This window comes from Sparus aurata, chromosome 24 (assembly GCF_900880675.1).
Source record: "Sparus aurata chromosome 24, fSpaAur1.1, whole genome shotgun sequence".
Lineage (NCBI taxonomy): Eukaryota > Metazoa > Chordata > Actinopteri > Spariformes > Sparidae > Sparus > Sparus aurata.
The window spans coordinates 8,544,340-8,565,402 of record NC_044210.1 but is presented as its reverse complement, the minus strand read 5'-3'; the positions used below and the strand labels follow the sequence as shown (position 1 = coordinate 8,565,402).

At 39.5% G+C, this 21,063-nt stretch overlaps 1 protein-coding gene across 5 annotated transcripts; it reads left to right on the top strand.

Moving 5' to 3' along the window:
* The first annotated feature begins 55 nt into the window (after window positions 1-55).
* Window positions 56-21,045, top strand: cfap221 (cilia and flagella associated protein 221). 5 transcript variants are annotated; one of them, XM_030409370.1, is made up of 25 exons: window positions 56-154; window positions 835-1,019; window positions 1,280-1,380; window positions 3,516-3,602; window positions 3,737-3,832; window positions 4,026-4,126; window positions 4,316-4,419; window positions 6,004-6,163; window positions 7,130-7,241; window positions 7,640-7,766; window positions 8,537-8,648; window positions 8,726-8,813; window positions 11,103-11,192; window positions 11,905-12,000; window positions 13,248-13,335; window positions 13,606-13,697; window positions 13,992-14,072; window positions 14,604-14,711; window positions 14,803-14,934; window positions 15,021-15,106; window positions 15,411-15,480; window positions 15,687-15,787; window positions 19,089-19,181; window positions 19,292-19,399; window positions 20,454-21,045. In XM_030409370.1, the coding sequence occupies exons 2-25, from the start codon at window positions 884-886 to the stop codon at window positions 20,587-20,589; spliced, it is 2,505 nt and encodes an 834-aa protein (XP_030265230.1). In that variant the 5' UTR covers window positions 56-154; window positions 835-883; the 3' UTR covers window positions 20,590-21,045. The 5 variants fall into 5 exon arrangements, with proteins under 5 accessions (XP_030265230.1, XP_030265229.1, XP_030265233.1 ...); XM_030409369.1 differs by having other exon boundaries at window positions 67-221; XM_030409371.1 differs by having other exon boundaries at window positions 78-221; window positions 766-1,019.
* The last annotated feature ends 18 nt before the right edge of the window (window positions 21,046-21,063 follow it).

Here is a 21,063-nt window from a genome sequence, read left to right as displayed (position 1 = left end):
TTTCGGTTGCTTTGACGCAGCTTCTCAGCTGACAAATCGTATTCGCCCAAAGCACCTTAGTCCCGCCCCCTTCAGTGTCACCATAGCAACGTCCGTGTTTGATGGCGGGGTCCTTCCCATCAACAAGACACGGTACCTAAATGAAATGCTACTGGTACGAAAATACAGGGAAAAGGGCTGTTTTTGTCTGAGCAACCAAACCCAACACATAGTCTCGAAATGTGAGTGAGTTCCGAAGTTCAGTTGTTAAAAAGGTTTTACGCGAGAAGCTGATAAAGCTCTTGCTATGAAGCCTCTTACTAAGTTAGTTAAATTAAGCTAATGAGTTAGCTAACAGCACCTGTGTTATTTGCTAATTTTAGCCTCTTTGCTAACATTTGTTACGCACCTAATAATTACAGTCCCAGGTGAAGAGGTGAAGATGTAGTCCCTTTATAGCTTTAATAGTTGGTCATATCTGTCTTTTTGTGGCCATACCTTGCTTTGATATTTTTAAAATGGAGCTAACGTGAGCTGCCTAGGTCAAAAACTGTAACATAACATAAAATAAGTCCTTTCTGTGAATTTGTTTAATCCAGGAAGCACATGTATAACAGAGGTGAAGGGAATGTGATGCCCCCACTGCACTTTTCCTGCATCTTTAATTAAAGCATGACAGCAAATATATGAAAACACATGAACACATAGCGAATTCGCTGAATCAACTCTACAGATTGCACACTTGGAAACAACCTGCTGTCCTTCTATGTCCTCCCTCTTGTTCAGATTATAAATTCATAGGTTTACAAACACGTCGTCTCCCAACATGCCGCTCTGTCCTTCACTGTCCTCCAGCCTTCTGTCATATCTCTCATGAGGAGCCAGCGCTGACCCTTTTGCCAGGATGGAGGTGGCCTTTTCTGCCCCGCGGAGCCTCTCGGAGCCTCTCAGGAGGGGGACTCCTCTGCCCCTGAGCCAGCTGGTGGAGGAGAGCAGGAGCAGGAGCAGAGACAACATTCCCAATCACCTACTGGAATCAAGTATTTAATAAACATGACCTCTGAAACCCTTTGATATGATGCTTTAATACAGTTTTCATGCTCCCAGTAATAACACCAAGTATTTAACCTTAAAGTAACAAGCACATCTCTTTCTTCTGTTTCAATTGCTGCCTCTTTTGTTTTGGTTGAGTCCCACTTTATGTACCGAGAACCTCTTTACAGGTTCGAAAAAGCCTGTGTTCCAACAGCTTCCTGCAATTACATTTACATTTATTTTTTTTTCCTTGTTTCCCTCACAGAAATTTATGCCAAACTGAAAAGCAACAGTCTGATCCAAGCTGAGCCTCCAGAGCTTCACTTCAGTGGGTTCGAGCTGGAGAAAGATTACATAAAGATCCTGGTGAGGAAAACACTGCCAAACATTTAATATTCTCTGAGTTTTTTGCCATTAACTTCCACTGTCCCATTGGCAGGCTACATTGGATAGATATTTAAAGAAACAAAAAAAACCACACAATTTTCTTTCATTACTTTATGGCCACAAGTGCTCGGTATAAAAATTGAATAAGAACAATAAAGACCAGATGATAGATTCAGACTGAGTGGCTCGTCAGAAAACATTGGCAGGCACTAGGCGTGCCTCCTGCTGCAGTCTGATGCACCTGCTGTTGGTTTAAAGGGAGATTTGCGTCACTTGAATCATCGCCTTTGTCTCTGTCGTGGTTTTGCGTTTAGTCGCTTCCTGTTTTATTTGAAGCTTTCTCTCTCATGTGTCCTCTTTAGCTTCATGCTTCCTCTCCCTGTCTTTTCCCTGCCTGTGCTCACCTGTGTTTCATTAGCTAATTAGTGCGAGTGTGTTCCCTGGCTTGTCAGTTCGTCTGCCTCTTCAGCATCTGCTCCCCGGTCCTGTTTTGCTCCTCCTGTCTCATCTGTCTTTGCTGCTTGTGTCCCTCCTGTCATCCTGGTTTATTTTATTTTTTTGCACTTGGGTTGCTACTTTTTGTTGCTTCGACCTGTCTGCCTAGATTCTTGTATTCGGGACCTTTATGGTAAACATAACAGTCTCGCTGCCACTGAGAGACATATTTGCGCCTTGGCCTGTCATACAGCTTAACGCACATATCTTATTGACTTATCAATGTATGCACATGTCAGTTTTGCTAACCCTAATATCGTTTACTTGTGGTCTTGTTACATATATTCAGAATATCACCAACATTTTACCCAACACGATGCCAGAATAACAGCAGTTTTTAAGACTCGGGGACATCACCTGAGTGTTTTTTCACATCTTATTTATTGTTTTTGTGTATTGTTTTTTTTTTATTTTGAGTATCTTAATAATTTGTTCACATTTCATTTCCAATGTCTGAATATTATGAATGAAAACAGAATTGTTCTTAAAAGGGTGTACTTGCAATTTTATGCTATTATATTATCATATCAATGACATGAAATGGTCTTAATCGCCAACAAACAGTAGTTGTTTTATCAGCATTTTACTGTTTATTATTATAGGTCTTATTTATTTTATGAATGTTTCGATTAAAATAATTTTTTTTTAGTAGTACTTCATAATTTTACAGACATTTTTTATTGCTTTTGCTATCATTGACTTTTGATCTATTTTAACCACCCATATCTTCGAGCTGTCATGATGTGCTAGAGTCTCAATCTGTCTTTATTTTTTAATATTCAATTTTCCCTTTCAGTCACATATAAAGCACATTGATTTGGTTTTGTAGGACAGGTGCTATATAAATACGGTCGAGTCATCATGACAGGCCAGCATGTACCAGTCTGTTTTATTATGGTCATTAGACAGTTACGGCACTGATCGGGGCTATTATGGCAGAAATTGATGTGAATCATCAAGACAATGGCCTGGTTCAGGAAGAGGTTAAGTTGTCTGTAAAGATACTGGTTGAGTAAGTACTTTGTGCCTGCTGCAGCTTTTTAAAGCTATTGAAGATTCAAAGTATCCATAAGGAAACATTTTCAAGGTGTCTGACAAGCCTGCCATAAACTTAAGTGTCATGTATTCATATTCCAAAGATGGTCTTTGGTCTCTTGATGGTCAGGTATATTTATAACCGTAGCTGAATGCAGCATCCCAGTGCTTTAAACAGGGAGTAGGCTTTGGCCCCTGGTTGGTTTTTGTGCTAGAAATAGCAGCTATTGCACTCATTGTTAGGCGAAGTAGTGAAGGGGCACCGGTCATATTTCTAATCCAGTTGTTGTACACGAGCACACAATCTCTTGATGCCTTGTTTAGGGAATTTCCTAGCGTAGTAAAGGCCAGACAGACACCCACCAAAAGCTGATAAACCATTTTCAGTAAAGTATTAAATATCCTTTCCCATCATAATTTCCATAACTTGATTTAATTGAATGGGCACTAATTTTCCACCCTGTTTGGGTGATGAAGCACTGTAGGCTGGGATGCAAGCATCAAGAATATGGAAATAGTTTTCTCAAGTGCACATGATTGGATTGAAATGAATTAATCTTTTCTCTCCTCTTCCTCTCCCTCAGAAACTAATCAACGTCTCAGCTGAAGTCATGAATATTCATATCATCCCCACCCAAACCAAGCACTTCCAAACATCTTACACCAAAAAGGTACTTTTAAAAAAAAAAAAAATTCTCATTACAAACTGCTGACCTGAATAAAATATCGTGAGTCCTCTTATCTGTTAGTGGAATCAGTTTTGTTTCTGAAGACTCAACCTTGTGCAATCTGTTTTTCTCTGAAGTATCGACTCATCCCAGGCCTCGCCTACGCGCTGAAGGTCAGATTCTGTCCTGACGAGTGGCGATACTTCTATGACTGCATTCGGGTTCACTGCAAGGTGAGGATCCAACGGTTTGTCCGGGGTCCCCTGCAGCGTACTAATACCGCTTGTTTAACACCTACGTCTTTAAAACATAGGCATTTAGTAAAAAGCTGTTGGATGTCACCTCTCGTAACTCTGTTATTTTCTTTCCTCTGCTCTATACTTTCTCTCCTTGTTTATTCAACCCTACTCCACTCTTTCTTCTAAGGGGGAAGAGAACCTGTTAATTCCAGTTCATGCTTACCCTGTCATCGATGACCTGCAGATCCCTCCTCACATTGACCTACCAGCCGTACCACTTGGGCAAAGGTGTGTGTGCGTAGGGCACTGCATGTGTGTGTTGGGGTCTTCAGCAGACTGTTCGCTGACCTCCCGTCTGCCTCGGGGCTCGCCTGTCTCTTTGTATTCTTCCATACAACCAAGCATGCTTCCTTTTACCCGCTGGTGTGAAATCATAAAAAAATCATCTCATCTTGTTTTTTTCCCTCCTGTCTCCAGTGTCCGCCGTGCTATTCCTCTAAGATGCAGCTGCCCCATTGACTTCGAGTTTCAGGTGTTTGTTGTTCAGCCCCATGAGGCCTTCTCCATCCAGCCCCTCACAGGTGTGAACCAGTGAAATCATATCATTTAACAACAAAAATGGTGACACATTAAGAATGCAGCAATTCAGAATTAGCCTTTTCAGCTAAAATAGTTTTTCTATTAATAGTTCTCATTTAGGCTGCCAGATTTAAAAACATGACCCCCGGGAGAGCTGCATATGCTCAAAAGCATGGACTGGTATGTTTTGTGTATTAAACAAGTCACACCAGAACTTGACGGATGCCTCCAGTTTCCAGACGCTGACACTAAGCAGTATTCATGGTCTGGGAAGCATCATAACACATGGCGGAACCAGCACTTGGGATTTGAATTACAGCTGCAGCTTTAGTTCTGTACAAACATGGAATGAGAATAAGAGATATAAATGAGTTTCTTATTTTGGAACTGCTTTTTGTGCTTTATTTTTACGTCTCCCCATGCACAATAAATCATGGCTACGTTACGAGGACTACAGCTCACAGTGTAAAAGCGTTCAGTCACACAGCTGTCAACAGTGGTAATTCGAAATCATATTATTTTTGGGGACAGAATTATAACACTTTCTCGGCCCATCGGTCATTTTAAGTGGTTTTTAATCAAATTTGTACTTCTACTACAAGCCCTGAAGGAGCAGGAGATGGATGATTTTCCATTGTATCCATTACAGTACTTTTGACTAACGTTATTGACCATTTATCCTTTTGTTTAAGCTAACTTTTCGAGTGTTTATACATCATTCCTAGCTAATTAGTTTAGCAATTTAGTCATTACTTTTAGCTAACTATTTCAAGATTTCTATTATTAACTTTTGGCTTGCAATTCTTTTCAGTATATCCATTACTTTTATACATATTTCGACCATTTATCATTTACATTTAGCCATCTATTCAATAAAATGTTTATTCAGTACTTTTTGCTAATTGTCTCACCCCTTTATCTATAACCTTTAGCTAACCATTTCAGGATTCATTTGAATAACTTTTGACTTACTATTTGAGCAGTATATCAATACTAGTGCACTAATTTTACCTTTTGCCCTTAACTTTACATAACTGTTTGAATTATTTACCTTTTAGCTTATTATTTTACTGCTTTATATGTAACTCTAAACCAACTATTTCAACAGTTACATTAAATACCTTTGGCTTAAAAGTTAAGTAGTATAGGCAGTACTTTTAGCTAACTATTTTGACCATTTATCCATTACATTTAGCTTGTTATTTCAACTGCATATATATTACTAATTAGTTCATCTCTTTATCTATAACCTTTAGTATTTCAACATTGATTTTTATTTTTCAGCTTTATGTCTATATATCCAGTACTGTAAATGACCACATTTGACCCTTTTTACAGATCTATTACAACTGTTTATATGTTTTTTTTAGTACTTTTAGCTTTCAACCACACTCTCATTAGCCACAAGTGGTGTTCAGGTGTTACAACTGATGTGGGATTGTGTTTTTTGTGCATTTAGCCAGTTGTAGTCCATATTTTACTGCAGACATAATGACGTATTTTGCCTCTGCTTGGGAATTACTGCCCTATACAAGCCAAACCCAAACACAAACACCATCTGTTGTTTTTCCCCTTTTCTCCTCCAGGTGTGATACCAGCCAATGGTGAAGTCAGGATCAATGTGACCTTTACTCCTTTCCAGTATGAGACTTCTCAGGTCACCATCCAGTTGGTCATCGCACAGTTCAATACTAAACCCTACCTCTGTACCATCACTGGGAGCTCAGCCCCTCACCTTGCCCGCAGGTAATTAGAGCTAGCGATTGCTGAACACTAAAAATTCACTACCTGTGGCAATAATGTGCACAGATACCATATATCTCCATTTAAGGTGTAATTGTTTTCCCTGTGCTGCAACACGCCATGTCGTCTCGCTCCTATGCTATCTTATCTTACAGCACCATCTCAAATGTAACTGTTGCTTTCCTCGGTCCACATGTTGATACCCGTTCTCAGAGTTTTATTGACATTCAGTAAGAAATGTTCAGCTATAGTAGAATCAGTGCACACTAACCCAACTAGGTGGTTCATTCAAGGGGGAAAAAAAATGCACCAAACTGGATGAAGTGAAAATGGCCTTGTGGTCTGATCACAGGTTCCCCATTTGTTTTTCTTTTTTTTTTTTTTCAACCGGAAACCTAATGCCTAATTCTGTTCCCATGAGAAAGAGGGGGCTATCCATCACAGAGCAGCAGCTCCATCCACTGCACTGTCTTGGTGTTATCTCGGCCGAAAGTTAATAATTCATGAAAATAGCTTGGTAGCTGGTGCAGTGATATCAAGATGGATATGCCTCCGGATGGATGTTTAGCATATAAAACATTCTCCCTCTGTTTGTTGTTCCCCGCAGTGGAACCAAATAAAAGATGAGATATGTGCAGTAATGTGAAGTAAAAGATTAAGAAATGTGTGCTCAAGCCAATGTTTTTACAGCTTGGACCAACGCCTGACGCTCGCTCGTTGCTCAGTGAGATTTTAACATCTTTGATAATCTTTTGTTGACTGTTGGAGAAGTGTCAAGTCAGCTTTATGGGCCATGACTAGCAATGCATTTTTTTTTTTTTTTTTTACTTGCTCTGACTTTGCAACCTCAAATTAGTTGAAGAAATGTTGATCTATTTTGGGCCTTGCTGTTGTACAAATCTGTCATTAATCAAACACATTTTACTCCATCAGGGTTTCAGTTTATGAACTTATTTTTCTGCATGATAGTGAGCTGGGAGATGCAGCGCCTGCAGAACACAAAAGACCCTCACCTGCAACCCAAGCGCCTGCTCGACGTAGATCCAAACCAAGGTCAACCAAGGAGGCTGACAAATCAAAGGTAGTGGATGTAATGTAAAGTGGAATGCAGGAAAATGGTAGTTGGTTGCTGCTCTATGAAGGGGTTAATTAATTCACGCTTATGCTTAAAATAGTAATGAGAAACTGTCTTGCGCCTTCATGAAAAATGCAAAGGTCTTTATATAAGTACAATGTAAGATGTGCTTATTAGTCTGTTACCTCAATTAATTCAAATTCAGGTTTTCGTTTTTGATTAACGAGATAAGAGAAGAAAGAATCTAATTTTCCTTTTAACAGCTTTTTTGACCATAAGGGGCTTTTTTCTCCTCCTACAATCTGAACACTCTTTCATTGGGGAACATTTTTTGTTTCGGTTCCCCATTTGTCACATCTCCTTTTTCTCTTGTAATGCAGATCAATTTCTTGTTTGTCCCCTAGGCGCTGAGAGACCAGGCTGGTGTTCAGACTGGACTGAAGCCTCTGGTAGACGTCTGTACCCCTGCAGGGGTGGCAAAGATGCTGATCAAAGACACCAATAAACTCAGCTCTAAAGACCTGAGGGAAGGTAGATACTGTACAGGTGGATGATTGAACTCTTTCACCCTTCATGGAGTTTTTGTGACATACATGTCAAATAGGGGTGTGCCAAAATATCGATACTACGATATATCGCGATATTTCGTCTTGAGGTACGTTATCGATACACTGGTGCCAAATATTGATATTTAAAAATGTAAAAAAAAAAAAAAAAAACTTTTTCTTTTTTTTTTTTTTTTGGCCCACCACCACCACCCCTCTTTGGAGGACAGCTTTATCTTTATTCAAACATAGGTATACAACCAAATAAAATAAAAGAAATGGTTTAAGTAGCTCTGAAACCCACACATATAGATATTTAATGATAGCTGTAGTCAGTGTGTGTGTTAAGAAGAGACACTGTGCAATATACTCTTTGTTTACTTGGCTGTCATTCATGTGAAATTGATTGACAATGTTTTGTAATTCCTGTGAAATGGATTAAGTGCAGTCAATAAATTCAGAATTTCTTCAGTGACACAGATATCGTGATGTATCGTAGATGAAATTCCTTGCAATATATCGATTATCGCAGAATCGCTGTATCGTGATATTATCGTTATCGTGGACAAAATATCATGATTGTATCGTATCGCGAGGTACCTGGTGATACCCAGCCCTAATGTCAAACCTGTTGCTATAAGCTAAAAAATATAAAAAACTGTTGTGTTATGTTCCCCCTTTAGACAGTATCCTTTCCAACTTTAATGACAAAGTATGTCTCCTGTCTATTCTTTCCTGGTATGCCCCCCACTTCAGCCATTTCCTGTGGCAGTATGGTTGGTCTACAGAACAGGCAGATGAAGGAAGCCCTGTTCATGAAAAACGTGCAACAAAACATGAAGGAGGAGCAAGCCAGCCAAGTCAGATGGTAATTTAGAATGAACTCCTTCTCCAAAACTACATATTGTCCCTTTCAATGAAAAATCATATGTACATTTCATACAGGAAAGTTCATCTTGGAAAGGACCCCGTGTCAGAGCAAACCAGGAGGCAGGTAGTGGAGGAGAGAGAGATTGCACTCCATGAATACTTGGTAAGATTTATCGGTTGGTGTGAAAATAGGGAAGCTGCCCATTGACATTCTTACAGCAATTTGTTTTACAGTCTGATGTGGGCCCCTACCTCTTATTATTATTTGTCTTACATTGATCATGCTCTAAGTCAAACTGTTTATAGGCTATGATTGGTTTAATGTCAAATTGGCACTATTAAAAGTATGCCAAATTAGCTATTGTGAGCTCCTGTTGCGGTGAATGTTCAAACAGTTATCAGCACATTCCTCTGATGCTGAAGAAAATGGAAAAACACGAGGATCCTCAGGCAAGAACTGGAGTTAAAAGGAGCGTCTTTTTCTATGATTCCTAAGCGGATTTATGTATGTTCCTTTGATATGACATCACATCACAGATAATGGTATCCACTGAACCTAAAAATATTTGTATCATGTTTGACTCTGTTGTGACTCAGTGTCATTTATTTATGCAAATTGCTGCCAGTCTGGCAGTAAAGTGTCTAAAGTACCATAATTGCCTCCGTGAGCTGTGAGTTAAAGCCACTGTTACTCCAACTGTTGACCATGTTGATGAATGAACCAAATCAGAACCTCTGATTTACTTTAAGGTTTACTGTTCTTTAGGGTCTGCTTCTATTAATAAATAGAGTTGGCGGGATTAAAAACCCTAAAAAAAAAAGGACCAGTGCTGGGTAATGATAGGAAAGTATTACCTTCTACAGGGTGTGCTGGTAAAATCCTGACTGCCATAATTATTGTTTATAGAACAGCAGACTTTTCTCGCCTTGTTATGCAGGATATTTTCATGTACAATTTGTTTTCCCATTTCATTCAACACGACATTTACTGAATGTGTTGGTAGATAATCACTAATGCCAGACAAGATGTGCATACAAATGTCCTGCCCTGATTCGGTTTAGCTTTATTAGATCCACACTGTGATTTTCATCCTTTAGAAAAAAAAAACAAAAAAAAAAACACTCTGCCTTTATGATTTATTTTATTGAGTCACAGAGGAAATTTGCAGACTCAGCCAAGGTAACATCAGTTTTGAAATATGAGTCTGTTTGTGTGTGTGTGTGTATGTGAGAGTGGTTCCTCTCAAAAAGTTATCTGAGCAGTTGACAGAACTCTCACCGACACTTAACAGCGCTTCCTCCCCCGTCGCCTCTCCACCTGCACTGCTTATAATTCACACACGCTTCCTCCTCCATAACGCTGTTCGTTTACAGCCTCGTATCTCCACAGTTTGGTATTTTATGGGAACTCTGTTGTTTTTATGATGGGAAGAGCTACTATCTTACTCTATAGGTCCTCTTTGGAAACTTTAGTACAGGCCAGAACTTGAATCACTCTACAGATAATCTGTCCTTCCCTGTTTGCATCCCATCATATCTTGTGTTGGTTGAAGATGATATAGCTGCTAGGACAAAAATTGGGGCATTGGAATTGTTGTTAATAATAGATTTTGAAAGCCATGATGTTGTGTTACCTTGATATACCACACCTATAAACAAATAAGACGTTCATTCACAGCATTTTTAGTCAATTTCGCTGTTTTGTTTTTTTTTAAACAAAATTAAGACATATAGTCCTCCATCAGCTTAATTCTTCCTGCCTCTTTAACCAAAGGATTTCAAGTTGACCTCCTATAGAGGATAAGAGGAGGAGTTTTTTGCACCGTGTGTCATTGCCAGAACTTTAAGGGGTTCAGCAAAAATAGAAACATCAGCATCCACTTTTTGCTTTTGTGCCATATGCCAATCTGCTTTCAGGCCTGTAACATTTATTCAGCAGATTCTTTGCCAATTCTGACAAGGTGACACACTGTAAAATGCTGTGCATGTGCAAGAAATGTAAATTCATAACTTTTATATGATTAAAAAAAGAAGCAGCAGGACAATCAGGCTGTAGTGGCAGTTATTGCACCTCATCTGATAGTAAGCTACTTCTTAATAATGATAATAATTAACTTCAAAGTCAAAGTGCTTTATAACACAGAAGTTAAATGAAGCAAGAGTTTCACATAGAATAGACTTATAAACGTTAATTGGCTAATGATCGATGCTAATACTGCAAAATAACATGACGATCACAGTAAACATTCACTTGTTAGCATGCTGATGTTAGCATGTTAGCTGGAAGCCCACCTGTGTCTGAGTACAGCCTCACAGAGCTGCTAACATAGCTGTAGACTGTTAGCCTTCTTTTATTTCTTTTAATTTCAGTGTTTGTCTCTTCTACAAAAAAATCTTCTTTTTACTTGACATTTTGTTTACTTGTGCTGTGCTACTACTGCTTCTGTTGTAGGTAAAAAGGGGAGATGTGAGGTCAGAGGAAGACTTCGTTGCTGGAGAAGCCAAAGTGTCCTCCAGACGAGTGCTTTGTGAAGCAGGACAGGTAAACCTCCGCTGTGGTGTGTTCAGTCATTCACCAGTATGACTCAGAACTTTCACATTTTCTCAGAACATCTGTTTTTTTTTCATCTTCTGTTTCAAATAGCTGCTGTTATAGACCTTGGTTGACTTGTCTATTGCTGAACATGATAGATTTTGGATAGTTTTATGTGGTAATTGTAAGCTTGGGTTTCATTTTGGCAAAACCTTTGGGAGTGATGACTTAAGCATCTTAAATTGAAAAGATTTGCTCTTGGGGGTAACTAAATCACCCCTTCTTTCTTTATGTGTCACACTTAATGTCTCTCCACATCAAAATCTGACTCTTATATACCTCGATTGCAAAACTACAGCGTGCACAATGTTCAGTTTGGTGAATAGATCCATATTTAGTCTTGGTAAATGTATGATTAGGTGTCTCCTGAGTCTGAACACATCTAGATGATACATTTTCTTTTATTCTTCTTTGAAGATGAAGGATTCAACTTGACAGACTGTCCCTCAGTAGTCTTACATTAAATGAATCCTTTCGCATTCAGCCCTCTCTTACAATTTAATTCAATCTAACTTTAACTGTCCTTCTATCTTTTTCAATTTAAATACTAGCTCAGCCCTCGTGAAATTTCGCTTTATGGCCCTTTTCATATTTACTCAATGTAACGAAGCCAAACGAGCATATGAAAGTCAGCTATAAATGTCTCTCTAACCTCTTCTAGGCCCACAAGGGAGCCCCATCCTTCCAGTCTTACTCCAGTTTCCAGTGGGAGCTGAGACAAAGAGCCCTCACACTGTTCCAGCAGGCAGCACGCAAGGTACACCCATCATCAAAGTACTGTAAAGTCACTGAGCTACATGTGCTAATGCACACGTGCATGAGCATCTTCCTAGCTGCAGAAATACATATATACATCACACTTTCATCTTCCCCTCAGGAGAGGACCGGTGTCCCTGCGGCCCTGTCCCTTTAGTGCAGCCATGTGTGAACTCCTCACACTAAATGTATAATATTCTTTACAGTGGATTTTCCTGGGTACAGTGCTTTCCCATGAAAGCTGAGCAAACTGACATGTTCTCTTAAAGCCACAGGAGGAGCATACTGGTGTCTTGCTCGAGGCAAGTTAAGTGACGGTAACTTTTTCTCACGGAAGAGTTGGAAAAAGTCTGCCTGACTCTACATGTCATTCTAATGGCTGTTTACATACAGCAATTACATTACAATTAGTCAATCAAGCTAAGAGAGCTGTTTTGCTGTGATATTTGACAGACATAATTTCTGAGAATGGTTCGGTCTTTTTGAAATTCTGCGCACTTGCTCAGCCTCCAACTTATTTTCACTGGTCAGAGTCGTCGATGATGTCCTTGACTTCTCTGCCTCATACTCCATTGTGGCGGGTAGTATGATTAAGATTAATTATCTTTGGCAGTTGATTGTACATTTTATACATTGTATTTTTGAATACACTTGAGAAAACAGCGCCATCCGAAGTCGATGAACTACTGGTCAATATTGCTCTTTGTGTCGATCAGCTGCATTATTAACAGCAAGCTTCCTCCACCTGCAGCTCACCTGCTGTTACGGCACTGGAACACAAGGTTTGTTTTTTAGCCAACTTTATACTGCTGATGAAAATCCAAACAACTGAATACCCTTCGCCTGATCCTCCACTTCCAAACGTGTAAGATAAACATACAGTGGTCGCTAAAAACTAAAAGGCCCTCTCTAGAGCCAGTGTTTGGTTTGTCCATTCCTGGTTGCTGTAGAAACATGGCAGTCTCCATGAAAGAGGGCCTGCTGTCTCTGTCGGTATAAAAGGCTCGTTCTAATGTCACAAAAACACAATTCTTATTTTCAGGTGATTATATGGTGATATACCAGTGAAAACATTATTATGACACATTTACACACTGGACCTTTTTAAATATATAAGACTGAGTATAGTAGTTGTGCTGAACAGTTCTTCAAATGAAAAGTGTGACATCTCACACTGACACCCCTCTTGCGAATAGAAGAGGTGGCAGTGAATGTCCAGTAACACCATGTACTCCTCTCGCCCTCCAGATGGTGATCCGATGTCGCATGAACCACAGACTGACCTGTTTGAAGAAGCTGTCAGACAGTATGAGGAACCTGCCCTCGTCAGAGAAAGGTTGTGATTATCCACTGATCTCCTCATTCAGAAGTAATCTCATTATGCCATGTCAGTAAAGCATGCTTAATTGAATTCATTCCTAGAGGGGAAATGTTGTAATGAAATCCCCTCTGGGTTATTATGAGGTTCTTAGAACATACATGCCCGCCTCAGGGGGAAGGGCTATATATGGTGCATTTAGTCATACATTTCTTATTCACCCAACAACCAACAACTTACAAATCAAGATGTCTTTATTCATGTGTGAACTGTGCCTTTTTCTTTCAGCCGAAGAGGAGGCGACATGTGATCTGAAGATCATGCCGGAACAAGTCTTTCCATTTACTTTCCCCATTTTCTCAGATGAAGATGACCCACTGGTAAGATCATTTCATAAATGACTGCACATTACAAGTTGTTAGTTATGTTTGATGCAATCAGGAGGCTTTCAGGCTTTCAATAATATAGTTCAACCACTTCCTAACTAAGCGAGTGCTTGTTTATTGTCCTGCACATGGAAAAATTTCATTCAAAATGTCCCTTAAAAAGAATCAAAGAAGAAGCCCAGTTTCAAACACTTTGATTAAATCTTCCATTTTCCTGAAGCCCCGCAGAGAAGAAGCCTCTGTTTCCAACTGAACAAAGAATGCCATTTGTCTCCTTGATATTTCCAGGCCCCTGGTAATTTGGCAATGATGCCCGTGGATCCCATTAATGTGACTGTGACAACACATATTCCTTTCTTCAAGCTTCAGGTAGGTATTTACTGCACCACCTAATCATCACGACTATAAATAAACAGATGTGTCCCTAGCAGCAGTGGTGAAAAGGAGTGCACTTGTTGATTTCAGAGAGAGATATTTAGAGCTTTTTACACATCTACATTTAGTTTTTAATTTTAAAAGCACGTCCTCCGCAGCTGCCCAGCAGTGATCCAAGAAAATGTGACAATGTAAGAAGAATACAATATAATCAGTAAATTCTGTGTATGATAGTCTACTTATTTGATTACACAATTCACACTTTGTATCTGTGAATTCTTAAATGAATGTCTGCGTGATATGAATGCAATAATGTTTTATCTCCAAGTAAAGAGAAGAGAAGCCCTGTGGCTTTACGAATCAGATATACTTCAAACTTTGTTCAAGTTATTTACTACACTCCATGCCCTAAAACAAACTTGTAATCCGAGAGCTCTGTGGGTGCCTCATCTCTCAATAAGTCAGTCTATAAGCCATTTCTCTTTTAGAACCATATTATTTTTTGGTATTGTTTTGTCATTACAGGTTCCTCAGCATTATAAGCTTATGGGCTACCAGCCTGTGTCAGCCTGGGATGCCTTTAGCTCTTGTATCCCCGCTACTTTGGCGAGACAACTTCGCACCGGAGCTCCGGTAACTATGCAGTGCAGATTTATATATATTATAAATATTAGAGCCAATTATTCATCCATGATATAAATTGTCAATCACCTTTTTTACATAGGACGAGCTGGTGTCCATTGAGGTCAGAGATGTCGGAGCCAAATTTCCCACAAGAGGGGAGCCCAAAGCGTGGGAGGAGCAAGAGCAGCTTGAAAATGAACTGGCTCTTCCTGCACACCCCCTGAGAATTTTTGTAAGGCTGTTTTTTCTGCACATACATGAAGCATATCAGTGTGATGGTGACTTTTGTCCCTGCGTTTGTCCCATGATATGCTGTAGAACCCAGCTCCAGGCTTGCAATCTTACAAACCGACCCCTAAATACATGGAGAGCGACCTGGAGTTCCACCTCAGCCCTCTGCCCAGGTAACAACAACATGTTAGTAAATACATGTTTGTGGTAATACTTTACCCAGCTACACACCAGGGGCCTCATTACAGAAACTCCCTCAATTTGAATCCTATTTGAACTTAGTTTAGGATGACATTTATGATTTTTGGTATTACAGAAACATTTTTCCTTACTGAATTAATGAGAAAAAAATCCTTTCTGAGGATTTCCAGAACCATCCTAGGACAAGTAGTTAAGAAGATTCTTCTGAAATGAGGCCCCTGATTGTTCTCTAAACAAACCCAGACACTCAAAAAAGGAAATGCTCTCCTTATGCAGGTATATAATCCCTAAGGGCAATGTGTGTGGCTTAAGGACGCACAGTCAGAAGAAGTTTCTGGACCGCAAGGTAAATTGCAGTTTGTGATTTTCTTTGGAATGCTTTTAGCCTTATCCTACAAGCACTTCAACCAAGTAACAGTATCATATTTATCATTTGAGATTTGTTTAGTTACCAGACTGAGTTTGTAATTACAGCAGGCCTTTTTGAAATATGAGTGACCCCTTCCTGTTTTATATCTGATGGGACTAATTTATATTCTTCGCCAACCACAGGGGGTGATCACAGGGCTAATGACACAGAAGAATTTTGATTGTATTACCTCCTACCGTCTGTCCAACCAGCCTGTCCTCAGCAGCGACTGTGCCATGCGCAGGTATGTCAGAAAATAACTTCATCACTGAGTAGAGTATAAAGTTGTGCCTGTTCTAACAGGATTTGTCCTCTGATTCACTGAAGAAGACTGTCAGAATGCCTTCATATTGACAGCAGCCACCTGGAAATTAAAAGAGGTTCCCATGCTCCATAATGTAAAAGCACTAGTACATGTTTACATGACTTGTTCACAAAGTGGCTTTTGTTTACTTCCGCTGTCCTGTCCATATCTTTCCAGCCCAATGGAAGAATTTGAACCCATGACACTACTGTGGCCAGATGCAATGTCATGTCATGTCATGTCATGTCGTCAGAGCTTTTCCAGCCACTCCAATATAATTAGAATGACAAGTGGGGAGTGTGTCTTACTCATTGGTCAAATCAACTATTTGACCAATGAGTCATCTTCCCCAAACACATCCAATCAGTCAGTGATTTATCTGTAGATGTAATGAGATCCTTTACAGGTTGGTTTAATGAGAAAGGTTCGTAAGACACAAGCTCATGTTATTAGTTTAACAACTGGCCATATCCTCTCCACACCGCCTGTCAAATTGCCAAGACACAGCGTGAGTGTTTAATAGCTTTTACATTCCATTCATCATCTCACACACAGTATCACAGAGACATGACGGCCTTTTAAAAAATAAATGTCTGAGCCCCGTCCACATATCTCGAAGCACTTGCCAGGTTGCAGACAGTTAAAATGTCTGCTTGGTTGTGCGTCTACAACACCTCAACTGATGATTCTGATTTAATTTAGTTTTTTATGCACTAAACTACTTTTATTTATATTCTCTTAAGGTTCGATAAAGAGGTGAGTGCAGTACAGTAGCTGTGTTCTTCCTGTATTCATCACTTCTACTTAGGTAAAAATAGTCCCTGAAGTGGAATTTCCGAAATCAATTTTGAGTGCAGAGATTAGTTTTCACCCTCAAGTTTTAAATTCTCACACAAAAAAACAACAACACATTTTCACCTGATTGCAATGCAAATAGCCACATTTTAGTAGTTCTGGATTGGAGGGATTTGCTTTGATATTCCTGCAGTGACTTGTCTTCGTTTCACGTATTTTAAGATACTATGGTTTTAGCATTATACAAAATAAAAACAGAAACATATTCTTATTAAATCCTCCGTTCCTGTAGTACTGTTGTACACCTCATGTGAGATACTGTCGGTGTGTGCTGAATCTAGGTCATATGGAGGCAAAGAGCTCTGAACACTGTTCACTTACGCTGTGAAATGATGATTTATTCAGTCTTTAGCTAAAATGGACAGTGATTAAATTATGATATGCATGGGGCTTTTTCCGTGTGATACACCTTGTCTCTGTGCACCCCGTCACAACAAATCCCCCTCCTACATGCATAAAACTCACTTTCTTACCCTTTTAAGAAAATGATCTCATGTACACTATAATCTGTCTTGCGTAATAGACATGTAAGGTTGCAGAGCTAATGAAGCGATGTTCCCCAAGAGATCTGAAACAGTTTTAAGTCCCTATCTGACAAGATGACTAAGTCATCTGGGCAACCACTGTTCGCATGATGTGTTCGCTATTGCGTGGGTTGAGTCTTACACTGCCGCGGCTCTCTCTCCTCACCTTTCTGTCTACTTCCCATTTCACCCCACCTTCCGTGTGTTACATAATCAGCCGCCTTGCAAGCCAAAGTATTCTCTTTCTGCCTGTCAGCATTGATCTGCAGGATATCTCTAGATATGTACTCCTTTTTTCATGCGAGAAATTATTTTCGCCTCCCTGCTCAGTATTATTAATTTTCGATCGCTGCCCCTCTGGTTACATTCAGTGTTTCTGGCTATTTTCAAACACAAGCAAAATGATTTGTCAGTTGGCCGTAATAGAAGATAAGACTGACACTAAATTGACAGCCGAAGAATGTGTATGTATGTGTATGTAGGGGTTTCCCCATGCACAATGCCTGAATCCAGCAACCAACAAATTTTAAAAGAGTAACTCTCTGCGACTCTATAGAGTCTGAAACCCTTTATACATGAGTGTAATTAGAATTTGTGTTTTTAATTTAGTATTGAGTTATTGATTACAGCACATTGTACTGTAATTTTTTATAGCATAGAAAATTTAAATTTCTGTGTAGCCGGTGGGAGCTGAATTATCCATAGCATCTGCAGCTCTTTCTGGCTTTATTGAGATTTATAGTGAGTTTCAGCTCATTGTTTAGCTGCGCAGTATGCAACTTTACTTTTCTGGTTCATTCTCAGTGTTTTTTGGCTGCAGCACACAGCTGCTTTCAGGGAAAATGGCTCCTAAAACCCAGTGTTCATTAATGATAATAACATGAATAATAAAAATAATATGTTTATTTATAAAGCATCTGTCAAGAACCGACTTCAAAAAGTACTTCTTAAAGGAATAAGGGAAAACAAAAAGCAAAAGCGACAGAGCAACAGACATAAAAAACAGGCAGCCAGCTATACCAAACCTACCTGCTAAGCCAGAGTTGGCTGACAGATACAGTAAGCAGCTTAAATCCAGTTATTTCTTCTGGAGATGGTTGAGACCAAAATCTGAGCTGAAAGAGCTTGAATTCCTAACAAGTTTGCCATGTCATGCATTAAAAAGCTATATAATGTCAAAGTTGTTTTGCTAAACCATAGTGGTCAAAAAAAATCTTGCACCCAGTAACTGCTAGGTGCTAAAATAGCTAACTTACAAAACTAACGTTTGCTTGGTTTTATGCAACAAATTTACATTGAGAAGTGAAAGAGAAACATAGTTCACATGGCTGACCTACGTATTTTTTTCTACATATTTTTAAAATGTTTAATTGGCATTACACAAACATGACAAACAATTGTCATGTTTTGCCAAAAACAATTGCCGAAACTTAGTGGATACACAAAAAAACTTAGTGGATATATGGATTTAGCATTAGCTGGTGCAACCTTGCCCAGGTTGTGACAAGATCATTTGCACAATGTGACTGATTCTCCATGTTTGTTACACACCGTATGCGTAGCTGACCTTATTCCCATACAGCCACCGATGTGATCTTTCTTTTCAGCCCAGGGGCTAGAACAGGGGTGCCGTCAAAAGCAAACCTGTGGCTTGTCACTGTTTTAATTCGTTTTGCCCCTAAGTTATATCAACCTTGACTTGGTAGTGCTTTTACCATTCCTGTTCAAAATGAGATACCAAACAACCCCAAGCAGTCTTTTCATCTAAGTCAGACAAAGTAGATATCTGACCATTATCTTGATTTGGTAATGTGTGGTCTGGCTCCTTAGGGGAAAAAGCAGTGTGTGTGTGTCCTCCGTAGGTCTGTGGATTACAGCACAGATATCCTTCCACTGACTGCTCCTCCACCTCTCACTGGCCCTCCTCATGATCCGCCATCACTAATGGACACACCGTAAGCACACATCCAGCACTGACATCTATTGATTATCTTGTTGGAAGCCTTTTCTGTCACGTTTCAAGTAAGATCGTTGCTTTCATGCTCAGACTTGTGTGTTTGTGCAGGTGTGAAGACTCAGGAGTCCAGCTAACACCAGAGATGATAAGAGCACAGTTCTTGGCTGGGGAATCTCTGGTCTCCAATAGCAACGTCACCAGAGAAACAACAGCCAGGTGAGTCTACTGGCATGATGTGTAGCACTTCCCATGTAATAAATAGGATGAATGCTCACATATACACACACATATGACAGATGCTGTTCTTAGGCAGAGCTATAAACATGTTGTACTTGAGTTTTAAGAGGGGAAGTCCTCAGAGTAAACCAAACATGAGGTTATTGAATGTGCAAATTGTGTACCTGGAGTGCTTCCCCACAAAGGCTTCCTGCAGAGCTGGAACACACTGCAACATAAAAAGAAAGTCTAGCTTGTTTATATCATTATCTCTGAACATTTATCAAGAATGTTTCATGGTCGAGGTCTCAGCCTTGCATAGTTACAGCAAAGAGACAGAAGTTCACTGAACTTTTATGTAAGCTAAGATGCATTTTTGTCGAATAAAGTCATCATGTGCATCATACTGTCATCATACTTTTAAACGTTGCTGTTATTCTAATGTAATTAAACTGCTAAATGCCACAACAATGCCCAGATCACTTGTTTCTGCACTGTGTAACTTCAGTGAGAGTGTAGGATCACAGCACTACATACTTTTTTACTTCAAGATACAAGTTTCAACACATAGCATTGTTTGATGTGATGAGTTTTGTTTGTAATCTTAAACATATCTTTGTCATATCTCTGATTACCACATTTGAGGGATCCGGATATCAGAATCTTTAGGACCTTAATATTGGCATTGGTTGGTCTGGCTAGATTTTAAACCCTTTTATCAGACCTTAAGATTGCTTTAATTTTTGACATTATGTGTTTTCATCATACGTTTTTTAAGGAATTTGTTAGATTTTTTTGTTGTGACATTTCATTTTTTTTTTTTTTGACAAAATGATACAGGATTTGGCTTCAATCAATCTAAAAACTGAAATGCAGAAAATGATTGCGATGATTTTAATGCTGCATTTATTCAATACTAAAAATCAACAATATTGCTCATTAGAGCTTAAATTGAATGCGGTTTGGATGCCTTATGAAGATTGACAATCAGTCCTTCGAACCCATTGTAACTCCTTTGTCCTTCCACCTGTAATGTTAAATTGCTCTGTCTCAGGCACCAGAGGGAGCTTCAGATGGAGGCGACCTACAGCTCTAAGTTCAACCAGCTGGGTCAAAGAGTGATGAGCAGGCTGAGGCAACATGGAGTCACCGAGGGAACTTCTCCTTCACCAGCGGAGGACTGCGAATAGGCAAAACACCCCCGAACACTTCTTGTAATGCAAATAGGCTCCGTACACTCACACATGAATAATCACAATTGCAGGAATACCAGTAAGCGTTATACCCATCCTACTCACCCATACAAGACTCTGCATCGCCTGCCCTGCCTCTTCTGTAAAATAAAACCTGGTTACTTTCTCGCCCACCGGTAAGCCTCCCTCCCACCCACTCAAAATTACCAGTAAGCTCTTTTCCTGTGCACTTACAAAGCCTGGAAATTCGTTATCCCTCCGCCCACGCAGATCCATGTATAAGCACAGCTACAGTTTTTTTCAAAATGCAACATTATCATACTGACAACTGCAGTCAGTTAACAATTTAAATTCTGCATTTTTTTCTGCTGTAGTTTAGAGTTTTAGAAGCAAAGTAGTTGTAGTAGTAACTGTATGTTAGTTTAGCACTATTAAACTGTGATATGTTGCAAACACTGTGTCATACTTGAT

Bases quoted from the DNA above. Each gene is read 5' to 3' on its own strand.
- cfap221 (XM_030409370.1), top strand. From the start codon at position 884: ATGGAGGTGGCCTTTTCTGCCCCGCGGAGCCTCTCGGAGCCTCTCAGG. The intron at 11,193-11,904 runs GTAAACCTCCGC...AACCTCTTCTAG, and splicing joins TGCTTTGTGAAGCAGGACAG to GCCCACAAGGGAGCCCCATC. The intron at 15,788-19,088 runs GTATGTCAGAAA...TGTCCTCCGTAG, and splicing joins AGCGACTGTGCCATGCGCAG to GTCTGTGGATTACAGCACAG.